Source organism: Sinohyriopsis cumingii, chromosome 1, assembly GCF_028554795.1.
Source record: "Sinohyriopsis cumingii isolate HCF-2022 chromosome 1, ASM2855479v2, whole genome shotgun sequence".
Classification (NCBI taxonomy): domain Eukaryota; kingdom Metazoa; phylum Mollusca; class Bivalvia; order Unionida; family Unionidae; genus Sinohyriopsis; species Sinohyriopsis cumingii.
The window spans coordinates 120,676,585-120,694,973 of record NC_142961.1 but is presented as its reverse complement, the minus strand read 5'-3'; the positions used below and the strand labels follow the sequence as shown (position 1 = coordinate 120,694,973).

The 18,389-nt window shown below is 36.6% G+C and overlaps 1 protein-coding gene across 1 annotated transcript in view; it reads right to left on the bottom strand.

Annotated features, from left to right (window-relative positions):
• The window catches only part of LOC149807747 (uncharacterized), a 45,156-nt gene that overhangs the window by 8,758 nt on the left and 18,009 nt on the right, over nucleotides 1-18,389 (bottom strand). Inside the window, exons 4-6 of the mRNA XM_089969988.1 lie at nucleotides 16,800-16,882; nucleotides 12,685-12,774; nucleotides 8,577-8,757 (exon numbers count right to left, since the gene is read on the bottom strand). Coding sequence (XP_089826114.1) covers nucleotides 8,577-8,757; nucleotides 12,685-12,774; nucleotides 16,800-16,882 — 354 coding nt within the window. The remainder of the gene's footprint in view (nucleotides 1-8,576; nucleotides 8,758-12,684; nucleotides 12,775-16,799; nucleotides 16,883-18,389) is intronic.

The following is an 18,389-nucleotide window of genomic DNA, read 5'->3' as shown; positions in this document are numbered from 1 at the left end:
TTGCTTTGTTTAATTTTCTTTGTCAATGTCTCAGTTACCAAATTTGATTGCGATTTTCTTCAAGTTCAAGAAATAGGGATAATTTTTGTTGGGTATATTCTGGTATAAAAAAGATGGGATCCACGCCTGACCCCACATTAAAGCGGGTTTGCAAGTTATCAGGTACAAGTTATCGAGGGAGTAGTGTACATGCTTTTATTCAGATTTGTGTGCATGTGTGAGAGAAATAAAACTTAACCTGATGTCTCTGCATAAAAATTTGAGGTCAGATTGTCACTATCTTCATTCAGGATGAACTCAATATAATAATTAGTCTTCTGGTGATTACCTCAAATCAAAACGTCAGATCAGCAACATTTTTCTTTAGGCCAAGCTAGACATAACCTTTTAGTGAAACTCACTGTTGCTATGACCATCCGTCCATGGGTAGCAATAACAGAATTTTCGATACAGTCACCAGTGGCTATGCTGGATGTCCGGTTGTTGTTGTAGGGTTTAACGCCATTTTTCAGCACAAGATAGGCTATACATGGTGGTCAGTATTAATGGTGGAAGAAGAACTCGGAAAAACCCCAGAAAGAACCACCGAACCACAAGAAGCTACTGGCAAGCTTTCTCACATAACTATATTAGCTGAATCCTGGAGGTCAGGTAGAAACCATTTTCATTTAGGACCAACTAGACATCATTAGAAATCTGGTGAAAACCTCATGATGATGACTTTCTGTTCAGAAGGACTAGCAAAAAACCCCACAAATCACAAGATTTTCAAGATGGTCACCATGCTTACCATATTGGACATAGGATCGGCATTATTTCCATTTAGGACCAACTAGAAGCCTTTAAATGAAAACCCAAAAAAACATTCAAGAGGAGTAGTGATAAAATTTTCAAGATGGCTGATGTGGTGGCCATATTGGATCTACATGCATCATCATTTTCATCTAGGACCAATTAAACCTTGGGATATAAAGTGTATCAAGTTTCACTGCAATCCTCCAATTAGTTCAGCAGGAGTAGCAATAATAAAACTCATACTAGTGGATAAGCAGACAGATGTCAAACAGCCGAGAAAAGGCCATCCCAGAAGTTGTTCTCATCTAAGAACAGTAGAGCTAAAAACAATTCATGTACAGTGGAACCCCACTATAACGTGATAATTGGAGCCAAAATATTGGATCGCATTAATAGCAGGGTCATGTTAATGCGGGATTTTACAGTATTTAACTTTTTTTCAGAGAACAACTCATTGGCACATATACATGTATTCATGTCTAATGTATATGATGAATAGGGTATCAACACCATTTACTATTGTGCCGTTGTGGCATATAGTTCATCTATAATGCATGTAATTCTATTGAACAACTGCACAGAGATTTACAATATTCAATAATTTTGTCCCAGATCATTGTATCTGAATTCAACATCTAATATATAGCATGAACAGAGTATTAACACTGTTTACTTGTCATTTGATATCGTACCGTTGAGGCTTGCAATTAATTCATAATACACGTATTTCCATTGCAAAAATTGCATACATATTTAAACTATTCAATAATTTTGTCATAGATCAGTATGTGTCTGAATTCAATGGGAAAAATTAACAGCAAAATTAAGTTAAGAAAGACGAAGCATGTGTCTGTATAAATTTCATACTGCTAATATTTTCTCATATGCGTTTCCATGTACATTTATCTGTTGTAAATTTCCAATAATTAAAGCTTGTATGCTTATTTGTTTGAATGACTACAGCAAGAATAATTAACAATCAACACATTCTTTCAGCGTGCATAGAACTTTTACTTCTGATTTTGTGAATATTGAAAACTACTATATTAATCATTGCACAAAGTGCAGAGAACGACTTGTGTTTGTGAACTTGCTTTTCCAAAACTGTAAAATATTTTTATGAAAAATAGGAAACTGATAATGATTTCATAATTAAACACCATACACATGTAAAACCTGTAAGTGCAATAGGCCTGCAATGGACACGAGTCACTTTTATAAATTTTGTTTAAAGCTGAACGCATGTACAATTTCATACCCTTTCAATTTCCCACTAATATAGCGGACATTATTTACTGGTCAACTGATTGCGTCTAATAACACCACCAAGTCCAGCAAACATGCTGGCTGCTTTCGTTTTTTAATGTTTATTAAATTGTGAGAATCTTTTATAAACCACCATATTGTCTGATGCTTGGCTGTGTATGCAGTTAAAGAAACACATGTTGGCTATTGTTTGAGCAATGATTGTATACAGAATTACTTGAAGACAATCACAAAGATGACTTACTGGCTTTACTCATGGATCAGTAATAAGTAACATTTTCCATAATGTTTATTTTGGCATAACACTTCAAGAACCTGGTGAAATTGTTAAATTTCAGAAGCTACGCCACGATCATGTTATAATAAAATTCATATGCAAACTCTTCCCCAAAATGATAATAAGCATTTTACACACTATTTATCGTACTTAAATTTTTTTTTTCTCCCAGTATGAGAAAAATACATGTACATGTATTTAAAATTTCAGGAACCATGCCACGATTGTATTATATTCAAATTCATACATGATCTCATCCCCAAATTGATAATACATTTTTTATACACTATTTCACGTACTTTGAACAAAAAATATTTTTTTATGTGTGAATGAATTTACGAAATTTCAGGAACCACGCCACGAATGCATTATATCCAAATTTGCATTATCGCGGGGTGCATTATGGCAGGGTAACACTGTACCTCTAGTACACAAAAATTGCAAAGTGTATTCAGTGATGCATAATAATAAATATTTAATTTCTTTTTAAAACAAAAATACAGTGAATAGTCATGTTTAATAATGATCTATCATGGTATCATGTAGTTTTGGCAGGGAGTATAACTAGTTTTAATTACTTACCTGTCAGTGTTGTTAAACTTACTCTTTCCATTATGGAAAAACTTCATCCACAGATGCACCATTATTTTTAAAGGGCATTTCGCAGAGTGGGGTAAAGACATCTAATATTGAAAGGTAAATATTACATAATTAAAATTAGTCTTATCCACCTCATAAATTTCAATATCAGAAATATGTTACATGTCACTAAACTGAACCTGTCAGTAAGAAGGAAGGCTGTGGAACTCTAAGAGAGCATGTGTGTGTGTTTCGGATTTTTAACAGAGCTTAAAAAAAAAAATTCAGTCATATCGCTATGATGTCAGCAGTGTGACAGCTTATAGTGATGTCTAGCACTGGGGCATCATGCCACATATATGTAGCATCACGTCCCACCCAGTCACATTATCCTGACACACAAGCTGACCAGTCTGAACACTAACCTCTTAATGCTGAGCGCCGAGTGAGGCAGCTGCTAGTACCATTTTATAAGTCTTTGATATGACTCGGCCAGGGTTTGAACCCGTGACCTCCCACATCTGAGGCAGACACTCTAACCACTAGGCCACCAGAGAGGTCAACTGTAAGAGAGTAAAATGTGGAAAAACAACTGCTCACTTTGTGGACTGGCCATTCAACTGCTGTTATAAGTATCAGTCTGGGTTACTGTTTGTGTAGCAACAATTGAACCCAGAGAAAAAATACATTGGGTCTGGTTTGGTAAGGAGCAAAGGAACAATAAGAAGGTTGTTGTTGTTATTGTTGTAGGGTTTAATGCCATTTTTTAGCACAAGATAGGCTATACATGGCAGCCAGTATAATTGGTGGAGGAAGAACCCTAGGAAGAACCACCGACCCAAGAGAAGCTACTGGCAGGCTTTCTCACGTACCCACATTAGCTGAGCCTGAGACTCAAACTCATGCAGACAGAGATGAGATGGCAATGATCCGTAACGGTGTGCACTTTAGACCACTCGGGGCTCCCCAATGAGAAGGTCATGTGCCATCACCAAAAACAGCCTTCATAAATTCCCACTTGCAATGCCCCAACATCCAAGGAGGCAGAAGTAGGCTTAAGGGACCAGGCAGGGAAGTGTACTCTGTAAGTAACTGCAGAAACCAGAGGACTTGGCAAAGAGGAGGAAACAGACCTCTCCTTACACAGTCTAGCAAACACTTGGCCTTTGAATGAGCTCCCTAACCACAGCCAAATGGGGGTCAAAAGGAGGTCTGGCTGTAGGACAGCCCCAGGAAGTCTCACCAAACTATTTATTATTTTCTTGTTATTTGAGTCTGAAGGCTTGGGACATAATCATTTGCCATATACTGAACGATTAAATCTCTTCATCTTCTGCTGCCTGAGTTGACGGAAGGGAACTAAGGGGTGCATGCAGCACCATCTTTGCCTGTTCTGCAATGAACTCATTTGAATATACCAAGATCAAAAGGATATTCTAATCCTGCTCTCACCCTGAGAGGCAGGATTTTCAGACCCCATGACTCTATTCCTCAAATGAAGCAGGTTAAGTGACTTAGCATGAGGATGAGAAAGCTGCTCTACCTTCCTTGAGTGTCTAGGGGGAGAAGACTGCCACCCCCCCCCATTTCTCTTTGATTCCACAAAAGCAGGCGATGTGGGTCTGTGCATCCAAAGTGCAATAAACTGGAAGGACAATTCACTTCCCTGAAATAAATGCCTCCACTTCCTGCAGTGATTAAAAGGGACCAGTGGGGAGTGGGGATGCAGATCTGATCCTCTTCTTAGTCTGCCAACTGTATGTAGACTCCCTGTTTCCAACAGGGTTGCTTGGTAGCATGGTGAAAGAATGGGTCTTGACCCGATCTGTACCTGTACTGAAGGAGTTCTAATGACAAGTGTCTGGAGTCCAGTGACTAGTCACAAACTCCGATCTGTCAGAGGAGCCCTCCTCAAAAGTTACTAAAAATGATCAATGCTTTCCTTTTACAAGGTGGCTCGATCTGCTTGTCACCATCAATGGGTAAAGGGCTTGGCTTGGCTTCCTGTTAGGGCCCAGAGAGAGATCCCACATTCTCCTTGGATCAAGGAGTTAACTTCTTCCAAGTTCTGCTGAGACAAGGAGAAAGAAAATCCCTTCTTCCTACGTTTTAAGTTTTACTTTTCATGAGGTCCCACACCTTATCTGGCAATCGTCCATATGTCCACTAGTGCAAGAAAGGCAGCTTTCTTAAGCTTGCATTGACCCACACTGTGATATTTTATTCATGCAAAAAGAAACATGAAAATATTCTTAATGATAACAAATGATGCAAGACCAATGAAGCACAGTTTATCATAATGGAATAATCAATTGTGTGAAACCACTGAGACCCACTGATAATGACAAGTGTGAAATATCTAGAAATACTATTTGATAATAATGATGGTGTGAGACCCCCAAAGAGCATCGAAGATTCGTAATGTAATATTAGAATTATATTGAAAACATAGAGAAAAATAAAATGAAGGTGACAAAAAGAATTCTGGGTATAAAAGGGAAGATGATACCTGATACAGAAATCTGGAAACATCAAAAGATAATTGGATCAATAATAAAAATTGTCAGTTTTGACCTAAATGCCTGTAATGTCTAAAGTTCACAAGGGATCGTATCCAATGACTAATTATATAATGCAAACACTACAGTACAGAAAAAAATTGTATGCCAGAATGAGCCTTGAGAAAAGGCTAACCTTCCGAGAGCATACCCAGAGATGCTGCCAGGAAGTTTCTAAAGAGGGGGAGGTTTCCTACACCTACCTCCAGGTTTGTAGGTGGCTGGAAAATACTGAATGGGAGCTGATGGGTGACAACTTTATTATAAGGTATATGCATACCTAATTTAATGACTATTTTCATGTCATCGGTATGTGTGACATCTTATGCTTGCATTGGAACAAGAGAGCTTTCCTCTTGCTCTACAGTATCGATTGTAGCAATCTTACCATAAAGAAATCAGTTATCTTACACTTCGAGATTCATAAACTTGTTGCTTGTTACACTCTATACAGCTCTGTTATAGCTGATCAATGGATCAGTTTGTTATACCCCTTTAGGAGACAAGTAAATTGCAACCTTGGATAGTTTCTACATAAAACAGCTGCAGATCTCAATCAGAGATTCTTGTATTCAAACACTAAATCTGACTTAGTATAGCTTGACTTAGATCACTGGCAAAATGAACAACCAAGGCTGAATTTCACAAACCGTTATTTTGAATTTTGTCTTTCAAACAAAAACAAAACAACAAAAAATACAGTGCACATTGGGTCAAAAAATTGCAGAAACAGCAATCTGCATAACTATTCCCCCACTGGTTTTGAGAAGGTGCATGACTAACGGTCTTTGTTGCAAGAAATAGCAACCCCAGTCTAACATGGACAAAATAACAGTTTACCTGGAAATCCAATTAAACTGTTTACGAAGTGTAGAATTTTCATTGCAGCCTCAATCCATGTCATCTGATTGCAACACATTTTATATATTGTAAAAGCTAATAAAATTATCTATAATGGGTATGTTTTCTTTTTACATTGACGTAATATTAATGGAATTATTACTTTATAATACCAAAAGTAACAGATTTCTCACATCACTGGAAATAAGCGCTGATCATGCTGTGGTCACGTGACACCTCTCTTCTTTGTTACAAAATGCGGGTTATTAAAACTTATGATTAATGAAATTTTCAATCTAATCAGAGGAGATGTAAACAATTCGGTCAGTGGTTGTAGCATGTTCCTATGATATTCCTAGACAAAGAAATAATCCCTCAAACTTTAAGCAGATTTGACCAAAAGGTTTGGCAATTTAAATAAATGCTTCATATATCATCAAAATTGGCATATTCCAAGCTTTATTTTGCTACCAAATTTATATATCAGAAATGTTTATAAACTGCAGGGAGCACTAAATGTAAAACATTTGAATCCCCCCATGCTGACATTGCCCGCCATATTTGAATTTTCTAAAAGATGATAACGATGTTAACCTTTCCACAACTGATGTTCTAAAACTAAACTTATTAAATTTTTTACAAATTGGTGAGCAAGAAGAACTTGCTAAAATGATTAAAAAAAAAAAGTTGTTATTGTATTAACACTTGTTGTACAGTTAGACAGTATACAGTCGCAAAATGAACACAAAGTGTAGATTTTCGTCCACTATAAACAGGCTCAAGTTGTTGATGCTGTAAATACCTGAATTGACAAATGGTCATTGGTTTTAAAATATGTTCAACCTTATATTCATTATGTTATTGCATTTGTTTAAATTTTGTAATGGGACATTGTCTGATGAAATAATGATTAAAAAATCGCATCACTATCAGACAAATTCAAAGTTTAGGCATGACAATTTTATATATATATACTTTGACGAGCATAGCAAAGTAACTACACACACACACATAAAGTGGGTTCTTAATTCCCAATGCATTGATAACATTTGATAGGATCAATAATGTTTTCAAAATACAAAACAAAAACATACAAAGTCTGAAAGTAATAAATTATTCTGCAGGTATATGATACTGAAACGTTAGTTCTAAGTGAAAGATGGCAGCATTTCCTGGTCCATTTTGCAAGGAGCTAAATATAACATCACAGGATTTAGAAGATGAAACCAACTTGAATCTTATTCATGAAATTAGGTCTTGCAACATTGTTTCAATGACAATTATGAATAAACACTGCATTTTGTTGTTTTCAAAGTTGTTTTACATAAATATGAACTATTGCTAATTTGATATATTTGTATTAAGTTAACTGTCATAAAAGTTGTGAAATGTTAATATGCTTTTCATTTATAAATGAAAATACTGAAGTCAGACAACAGATTTAATGAGATCAATGAATTCAGCAGGAAAAATGCAAACAGCATATCAAATTTCATAATAATATCTCATCAAAAAAAGAGTTATAACATTTTTTTTATGCAAAGAACATTTTACTTCGGTTCCACGACTACCACATAATCTGAATACATTTATATTAGACACAAATTCTAGACATTTGTAAATATTTTGGAACTTAAAAGTTGCATAACTTTTTTTCTAATAGAGATATTAAAAAAAATTAAACTGTTTTGGAAGGCTGTTAAACAGATCTATATGAAGAGATAAAGTGTTTGCAGTTATTTCAATATCAGAAAAATGACTGGGGTTGCTTCAAGAAACCCACCATCACACAGTCGGGCATATCCAAATGGCATCCATAAGAAAAAGGACAGTTAATGCAAACGAAACTATGACGGGATGGGCTGACAGTTTCTTTTTCATTTTAATTCTGGACTTTCTTTCTAATGGACCAATGAAATTATTTTATGTGAACGAGGGTCATTTCCATCCCTGAAGAGTAAACATCACAACAGTGGAAGATAATTACTGATATTAAAAAAGAATTGTGTGAAATCAATACAATTAAATATTTTTTCTGTCAGTTATGTTATATAGTTACAACGATTGATCTTTGCATGTTTTGTTGACGATAGTAGCTACAAGTTAAGGACACACCAATCCTAATGCAAAAGATTACTCTCCACAATAGTAAATATTTTGTGATACTTTAAATAAGGAATGATATCAGGCATGCTCAGTGCAAAAACTCTAAATTGGTACATTTCAGATAAAAGCTAAGTACAAAAAACTCAACTTATTACCATTATTTTCCTTTGATGTTTCAGATGTGACCACATTATCTGAAAGTTGCTCTTGGTCACTCTCATTAGAATGGTCATCTTCATCTTTTAATCCACCCGAGGTCACATTATTTTTGCTATCTCCTCTACTGAGAACTTTGTTCACTTCTTGTGATGAGTCTTCATCATCCCCCATGACAGTCTACAAATAGTAAACATTTTACTTATTAAGATAAACCTATCATGTAACCCTTTTTGTGGCACTCAATAGTCTTGCAGTGCTGGTGTACTGTAAAATCTACAATCAATCCATTAACTTAGTAACAGTGTTGAGGAATGTGTTGTCCTCAGTGATAGTTGACTGCTAGACCGTGTCCTGTTTAAATGACACCTTGTTAAACTCAACTTCTTCACAATGACTGTCCCTAAATGTATGCTTTTGTCCATCACACAATGGTTATTTTCAACCAGAATCTGCATTGTCTATAAGACTCCTTCAATAATTGGAGACTCTAAAAGTAAATATCTGAATTCATCAAAGCATCCTTTGTTCATTCCCCACTCCACATGCCCTCTGTCAAAATCCAGGGGAACTCAACATACACATACTGCATAGCACTTGGAGTCTGGTGCTAAATTTTGACCCTCAAAGGGAGCTGCAGTAACTCGGTATACAGAGTCAGATTCTAATTAAAAGGCCACATGTTCAATACCTGGCTAAGTCAGCACATTTGGCTGCTTTGGTGTGTACTTGGGAATGCCAGTAAACTTCCATTTCCTCAGTATTATGTAGCCAATGAAATGTTACAAGAATCGTTAAAACCTATAAAAATCAAAAACTCTTTTCTGAAATGGACATATTGGGTTCTACCAATGAGTTTGAACTAAAAGTTTTGCTTTTCAAAATTAGTCTGAACAGCAATCATGATGGAGCTTTTTTGAGTTAAACACTGGTATTTCTCAACCAAACATTTGCTTCCACAAATTATAATTACTCAGTTTACATTAATGCGCAAGGACCAAAGCAAAGAAAACATCAGGGATGCATTAAGTAAAAGCAGTCTTTATGAACTGACATGGTGAATTTGCGCCTTATTCTAGTATCTCTTTAATGAAACAAAGCCCACTATACCAAATACATCAAATCATACATTCCCAATATTCTACCACAAATTCTGTTACCCACAAATTCTGATCTTGTTATCTACATGCAATATGTAACAGATTATTTCTGAACCTAACTTACTTACAAATAAAACTCTCCAGAAAGTCAACAAGAACCAAGAACCATAACTGTGTTATGTGCCTAAAAATTGATCTAAGCACAAAACTTAACAAGGCTTAGGAAGATGGACATAAGGCTGTAAGGATGGACTGACAAAGGAAACATATGCCCCTACTACTGCTGTGGTTGAGCAAAAGAAATCAGACTAACTAGCCAGTACACAACCAGAAGAACTTAAATGTTGTTTGAAAGTATTTTTACAGTATACTTTATGCACACATGCCAGGAGATGTATAGACATGGTTCAAACTATTCCAAGGTCCATCTTCACCCAAATGGAATTTGTTTCAGGTCTAATATATCCGAGAATTGAGTGTGTGTGATTCGATTTTTAATGTAGCTTTAACAATTTTTCAGTCATATCGCTATGATGTCTGCAGTGTGATAGTTTATAGTGATGTCTAGCACTGGGCCATCATGCTGCAGTCATGTAGCATGATGTCCCACCCAGTCACATTATCCTGACACCAGGCCGACCAGTCCTAACACTAACTCTTAATGCTGAGCGCCAAGCAAGGCAGCTGTTAGTACCATTTTTGTAAGTTTTGGTACAATTAGGCCGGGGATCAAACCCACGACCTCCCGCATCCAAGGTGGATGCTCTAACCACTAGGCCACTGGAGCGGTACTCCAAAAATTGAGATGTTACCATTTATATAATTATTTGGGAAGAAAGGACAAGGTACTCTGTGTACTTTACAAATTTAAAAGAATGTGCATTGAAGGTTAACATAGAGCAGACTATTTAGCAAATTATCATCTGCAAATAAAGTGCAAAGACTAAATTTTACTTTTGGCAATTGTGACCTTAATCTTCAAGTTATTGACCCCAAATTAAAAGGGTTCTACGTGGGTTAATGGGAACAAATATATTAAATGCTGTCAAAATTCTATTATCTTGAACTTAAGTTCTCATCTGGAAATGAAATGCACTGGCAAGACATTTTCTTAGGTACAGTGACCCTGACCTTGTAGGCACTAACTGCCAAATCAGTAAATTAAAAAGGCATTCCCTTGGGCTAAAGGGAATATGTGTACCAAGTTGTACTGAAATATGTTCACTTGAACTTAAAGTATGATCTTTTCTGTCCATATACCATACAGACAAAGACAAAGGAAAGAAAGTCTTTCTGCCCCTTGATCGCAGCTAGGTGGTGCTAGCGTTGAGCTGAGTCATACATCAGATGCTTGCAGTCGCTGGGAGGAGGGATGGGTTTGATCATAATATGATTAGGTAAGTATTATTCTTGGAGAAGCCTGTTGTATTTTAAAATTTTACTGAGGTGGAAACTGTTTGCTATTACTGGGCAATAAACAGATGGATCAGTCAGTATTATCCCCATATGGTTCAACAAACCATGGCACTATCAGCCAGGATATGCATGCCACACTGATCTTTGGTCACTGGACAATTGGTACAGCAGGCTGGTTTGATTTGATGGTCAGAAGCCAGAATGGCATAATATGGAACAAAGAATGTTCAAACAGATCATCAAGATCCAATAAAAAAAACCCATGTGCATTGACATTTACAGGTGTGAAGACCCTGCTTCAACATACAGAGGGGACTTGTACCCTCTTCACTGCATAGATATGGTGGTACACTCCCCCATAGGCACTAAATTATCCATGGAGGTTTAGGGTAAATGTAAGGGGGGGGGGGGAACAAATGTCTAGAATTAAATATCTTCATCATTACTTCCCAATCTAGTTGACACATCAGCAGTTCTAACAGCATCAGGGAAGAATTATACAACCCTTGTTCCACATTTTCATCCGATGTAATTGTCATATCTGGTATCATATGTCTATTTTTATGGGGGTGGATGGGAACCATCATGAAAATCCCCACTATGCAAGCAATAAATGGAAACCGAAAGACTTTGTACTGCTCTGTATAAGACTCCACTCGGTTCTCCAGGCTATTGATACTTTTCAACAACATGGTGAACCTGATATTTTGTGACCATAATGATAATGTGCAAACACTGCATGCTGTGTACAAACAACACTTTGTGTAAGAGAGACCAGTCTCATTTGTATCCTCATTAGCTTTGAAATTTTTGCACTTACTGCATTTCATCATCAATATTTAGTTGAAATGACAATAACAAAAAAAAAACACAACAGAAATTAACATCTAAGAAACATGTACTAATTATTGTTGGAGTACAAAGTCAGAAACAACCAAGTCAACAAGTGAGAAAAACTAATCTGAGTAAACACCCCACTACACAGCAAGTTACCAACTTTCTGGATAGATGGGTTGAAATCACAAAGTTATTCCCAGGATTTTGGGAGGTCTTCTTGTAAATAGTTGATAGAGCTGAACAAAAGCTTAAAACTGGCACCATCAAGCAGCAGTCAAGGGGAGTTAATGGGTAAGAGTTCCTTCTCTTAGTCTATATGGTATATAGACAGAAAAGATTTCCCTGTCGTCATTTTAAAATGGCTGGAACTGGGAGGTAGTGGTGTTTATTTTGTTAACATTAATATGATCTGAGAATATACTCAGAAGAAAAATAAGCAAATAAAAAAACTCAACATTTTCTTGACTGTCACCTTTACCCCAAGGTAAAATGAGTGACCAGGTGTGTCAGCGAAATACTTGTCATATCTTCTTAATCCATCACAATAATAAGAATCTATCACTGGCTTTTGGAACTATAAGCAAACAAAAGAACTTTAACCAAAAGCTTAATATTTTTCTTTTACTTTGATTCTAAGGTCATGGTCTTAGCATATGATTCATGCCAAGTACAATGAAAATCTATCAAAGGGTTCAGAAATGTACAGAAAAGTTAACCCAAAAAACATAACCAACTTTTTATATAACGAACAAACCTTTAAAATATCAGCAAAATACTCTGCCTGGCTTGCAAGTTTTGACAGCTTGGCATTCTCCTCTTTCAATTCATCTATTTCTTTAATAAGCTAAAACAGAAAGAAAATTAAATGTTACAGTGCATACATATTACCAGTCAACAAGAATCCTCGGCAATATGTATCAAAGCAAATAAACAAAAAAATCAACAACATTATGATGAATGGCACATTATATGCTCACCTTGTTTGATAGTTCCAATTGTAGTCACTAGAAGGGCATAGCTGACTAAACACAGCTGACCAACAATGACAATGACTTTGGTCAAGGTACGAGGTCTTGAGCTAAACTTGCTGTGCAGAATCTACTGCTTTCTTATTAAACTTAGCATGACCCTGACAATTAGACCCAATTAGTAACTGGAATAAAACAATATCCCAGTATTATATTTTAATCATCCTTATTTTCCTTGGACTTGATGAGGTACAAAATGTGCTAAATCGAGGGTCTTTTACCATAAATTCCTTCAACTATTTCCCACAAGTCTTGGGATTTATTTACATTGATTGGTGTTCCAATTTATCGTTTTTGTTATTTTTATGCAACTGCTAGTTAAGGAAGATTTTCGTAATTGTACTATCCCTCTCATTAGTGCCAGTGATAGAGTAGTTTATTACCATCAACAGTTTTTTTTCCAGACCATTGTTTTTGTAACTTTTAGAATACACTTCTTGAGATATTCAACCCACCAGCTTGGTGTGTGCAAAGCCCAGTCACATGGACTGGCGTCCTTTCTCCACCTAGTTGTCAGACCTGGTTGGTTATCTATTTAGGGACAGTTCCCAGTGCAAGAAAGCCATCAGCATGCTGATCTAGGATAGATCATTCTTTCTGTCTTCCACCCTTGAATAAATGTCCAAAACCTTCTGGGTCTCTGGACAGTAGGATCTTTAGCTTGATTTAAGAGTGATTCTGATAGGGATATTGATGGTGACCCGGACATATCCCCATCAAGTCACTTGCTGCTGTGCAACTTAAGGCTTGAACCTTGGTTACCACAGTGTCATGCATATCTCCTTGTGGTGACTGCCTCCAACTTTAAGAGGAAGTCGCACCCTCTGTTGCCAAATGACATACCATCAGGTGCCAATCTGAGGCCTAGTTGGATAAAATGAATGAAGCAATGGTGTTGTCAACATTTTTCTGGGGCTCCTACTTTGTTTCATCAGGCCAAATCAGAATCCCTGAGGCAAGAGGTATGCACCCTTCTAAACAAGGGGACAGGAGAGGGTAATAAACACTCTAATTCTGAGTTTCAAATTCCTGGATCCTCCTGGATTCAAAGAACATGGGGAAATGTTTGCCCTATCATTGATCTTTCATAATATAACAAGTTTATTTTGGAAGCGCACTCCAACTTTAAAACAAAAAACGTGAAGCCAAGGTTAAATATAAAAAAGATACAAGCAAAAAAGCAACAAAAAACACAACAAACTTGAATCATCATCTTCCAAGACTTTTTTGGGGACCTGATCAAATGGAACTTTACCATCTGACTTTACTGGAAATACCCATTGCTAACAAGTTACATATTTCTGAGGTAGCAAGTCAGCTTGTCAAACAAAAAATTCACATTTTTAAAAGCAGTGAAAGGGAATTGAATATTGTTGTTGGGTGAAATTCTACTGTATAATTACCTGAAGAAAACAAAATCAATTTGTATCAAATTAGTTTGCGAGGAACCCAGTTAATCATGGGGAGAAAATACTAACACCAAAGTAGAAGCAAATTTGGAATTGAAAATGTCAACAACCTGGTAGCTCTGCTGCAATTCAGCAGCTCAGATAAAGCACCTTTTTTAGATATAAAACTGATAGCTTCATAATAAACATAAAAAATTCTGAATTGCTGTTAACAACCTGTATACGGTAGCCCAGACCCAGCATTCGGGTTGTCCCTAGGCTATCTGTATATCATAGCCCAGACCCAGCATTCTGGTTGTCCCTAGGCTATCTGTATATCATAACCCAGACCCAGCATTCTGGTTGTCCCTGGACTATCTGTATATCATAGCCCAGACCCAGCATTCTGGTTGTCCCTGGGCTATCTGTATATCATAACCCAGACCCAGCATTCTGGTTGTCCCAGGGATATCTGTATATCATAGCCCAGACCCAGCATTCTGGTTGTCCCTAGGCTATCTGTATATCATAACCCAGACCCAGCATTCTGGTTGTCCCTGGACTATCTGTATATCATAGCCCAGACCCAGCATTCTGGTTGTCCCTGGGCTATCTGTATATCATAACCCAGACCCAGCATTCTGGTTGTCCCTAGGATATCTGTATATCATAGCCCAGACCCAGCATTCTGGTTGTCCCTAGGCTATCTTTATATGGTAGCCCAGACCCAGCATTCTGGTTGTCCCTTGGCCATCTTTATATGGTTGCCCAGACTCATCATTCTGGTTGTCCCTAGGCTATCTTTATATGGCAGCCCAGACCCAGCATTCTAGTTGTCCCTAGGCTATCTGTATATCATAGCCCAGACCCAGCATTCTGGTTGTCCCTGAGCTAATTGTAAATGGTATTCATGGTAAATCAATCTGTAAGTCCCTGGGTTCATGGCATAAAATTTGCTCAACCCTGTTTAGATAATGAGAATCTACTTTACTGAAAGAACTGTAATATTATGAACTCACTTTTTTTATTGGTACCAATTTTCATGAATTTTATATCTGCTACAAACCTGTAATTCAAAGACCCAACAAAAACTGTAAGTGGAATAAAAACAACATCTTTCCAATCAACAAATTTAAATACCAATAATTCCAATTTTTATGAACTGACTGCATTTTCTACATTTTGAATGAATGTAAACGGTCATGTGTTACTGTATTTAAGGTTTTTTTTACACATCAACAAATTCTGCGGATTACTCTTGTTCCCTGTTTCCAGATCATTTGATGTGAAGTTTTATCTATATCAATGCCTTACACACTCATAATAACAAGATCCCACCCACCCACTCCTGTGATTTCCATTAAAAAATGACAAGCCACAGATTAAAACAGACCATTAGAAGTGAAAACAATGTAATTGCAAAAACCTTCCTGCGCTCCAACACTTACCCCTTTGCCGAAGAAGGCATATGGCAGGCTTTAGAAGTCAATCTTCGGAAAAAATATTGATTTCATCTCGTTAACATGTTACATAAGTGGTTATTAAATGCCAGGGTCATATGTCAACCAAGGGATATCACTAAAAATGGATCCGATTTTTGTTTGAAAGATCGAAATGTGCAGAAAATAACAACGGCATTGCTACAACAACACGTGCCATACGCTGCGGCGGTTCGAGTCTCGGATTCAGCCAACGTGGGTATGTGAGAAAGCTTGCCAGTAGCTTCTCATGGGTCGGTGGTTCTTTCCGGGGTTTCCCCGGGTTCTTCCTCCACCATTAATACTGGCCGCCATGTATAGCTATCATGTGCTGAAAAATGGCATTAAACCCCACAACAACAACGTGCCATACGCAAACATAGTTTTAAAAAAAATAGGCAATATTATTGGTTTAACCATTACAACCATTTTTTATACAATAAAAATAATGATCATAACAATGTATCACTGGCATGACCTACTATGACATTCTACCCCATATCACTGTATAAAGAATCAATCAGTATTTGGCTAGTGAAGATAGAGCTATGTATTCTATCTCAGTTAACAGGCTAATGAAAGAAAAACTTCCATGTACATAAAAGTGACTCTTTTTTGTTCATTAAATCTGCCGATCTGATGTTAGGATGGAAGTAAATTAGAATTATAACGATTAAATGATCATGGTTGGGTATTTATCAATGTGTAAATTTTACCTAATCACTCAAAAGGTTTACATAAAGTCCTTTTATTTACTTTGTGAGTGATTAGGTAAAATTTACACACTGAAAAATACTCAACCATGATCATTTAATCATTTAATGAAAAAGACATTTTTCATGAAACCATGAAATTTGTGACCTGCAAAAAATGAATTACAATTCACAAAGTTAACGTCCATCAGCTGTTTTTAAGAATATAACAAGGTAAACATTTTATGAAAATAATCTTTGAAGAGTTGGTTAAAATTTGAACCTCTTCATTCTCTTTAAGTGAGGCATTCAGTGCTTCCCTTCTTTCTTCTGCCAGTTGTTGCCAATAACTGTCTGGGATTGGTTCTGAAGAAAAAAGAAAAGAAAAAGTGGTTTAAATTTTGTAACTGATTATGATGAATGAGATCACCCACTTTTGAAACCACTCTATTTACCTGTAGCAAGTTCATACCACCCGATATGCATTAAGTAGACTGAGTTAACTGAATTCATGGTATAATTACAAGTTGCCATATACAGAATTAACATATGTTTGAATACAAATACAGTTAATTAATTTGGCCAAGCCTTTTCATGACATAGCCATAAAAACAATAACAACTTTGACTGCACAGGATTGGAAACTCACATGCTTTTTATTTCATGTTACCATATTGAAATAGGATTAATTTAGACCTTCTACTGCACATACCCCCACCCCACCCTAGAATTAGAGCTGAGTGAGTGTATGATTTGGATTTTAACATAGCTTTAACAATTTTCAGTTATATCGCTACAATATGTGCAGTGTGGCTGTTTATAATAATGTCCAGCAGTGGGGCATCATGCTGCAGACATTTAGCATGATGTCCCACCCAGTCACATTATTCTGACACCATGCCTACCAGTCCTAACACTAGCCTCTTTTTGCCGAGTGCTAAGTGAGGCAGCTGCTAGTACCATTTTTATAAGTCTTTCATTGCAACCTCATACATCTCATGTCCTTTTCAGATTTGTAAAGCAGTGATTGTCTTTTCTGATCTGATATGCTTTTAAATTTAAAAAGATCCCTCTGCTCAATCATTTTTCAGGCATATAACATCTACGAGTATTTGTTTTACTCAGATGTCATGGTTTTGCTAGTGACTAAGGTCACCAATGATTTAATGACTGAAGTTGCTGCAGCAATAAGCTTTTGCAGTTGTTTTGCTCGCGCTACAGTTTTGCTTCACATTCATATGACAGTGCTAGTCAAATACATTCAATTGTAAATGTGAGGGGAACAAATACAACATCACTGACCTGCAGCATTGCCAGAAAATCCATCATATGCACCTGAAGCAATTTTACAAATCTGTATATCCTCTGGATTCTTTTTAAGTTTCTAATTGTTCAAAGTCATCATAGATTTGTTCAACGTTCAGGTCTGGACATAAACGATAATTTGTCTGCAAGTGTTCAATCACATCAATAACTGCTTCAATATTTTCTTGATTCATCCTTCCAATAAAAAAGTTTAATTGAAAATTCAGGTTTGTTGTTCACAATCATCAATGAGGTATCCATTATCACAGACTGAATCACTGTTGTCAAAGAGGTATCCATTATCAGCAGGTTCATCATTGTCGTTATCTGATGAAATATCACTGTCGTACTCATTATCAAACTCATACAAAGTTGTGGATCATGTCTAAAAATGGGGATGGATAATCATCCACATCGATGTACTTTGCCATTTGTTTGTAAATATCGGTTTTGCCACTGATGATTAACCACTGCCATGTCAATGAAGAGCGCGTAACACCACAGGTCAATGCAGCTCTGTGTTTGGTTGATAAGCCTGATAACAGCCTGACAAAATTCATGTAAATTA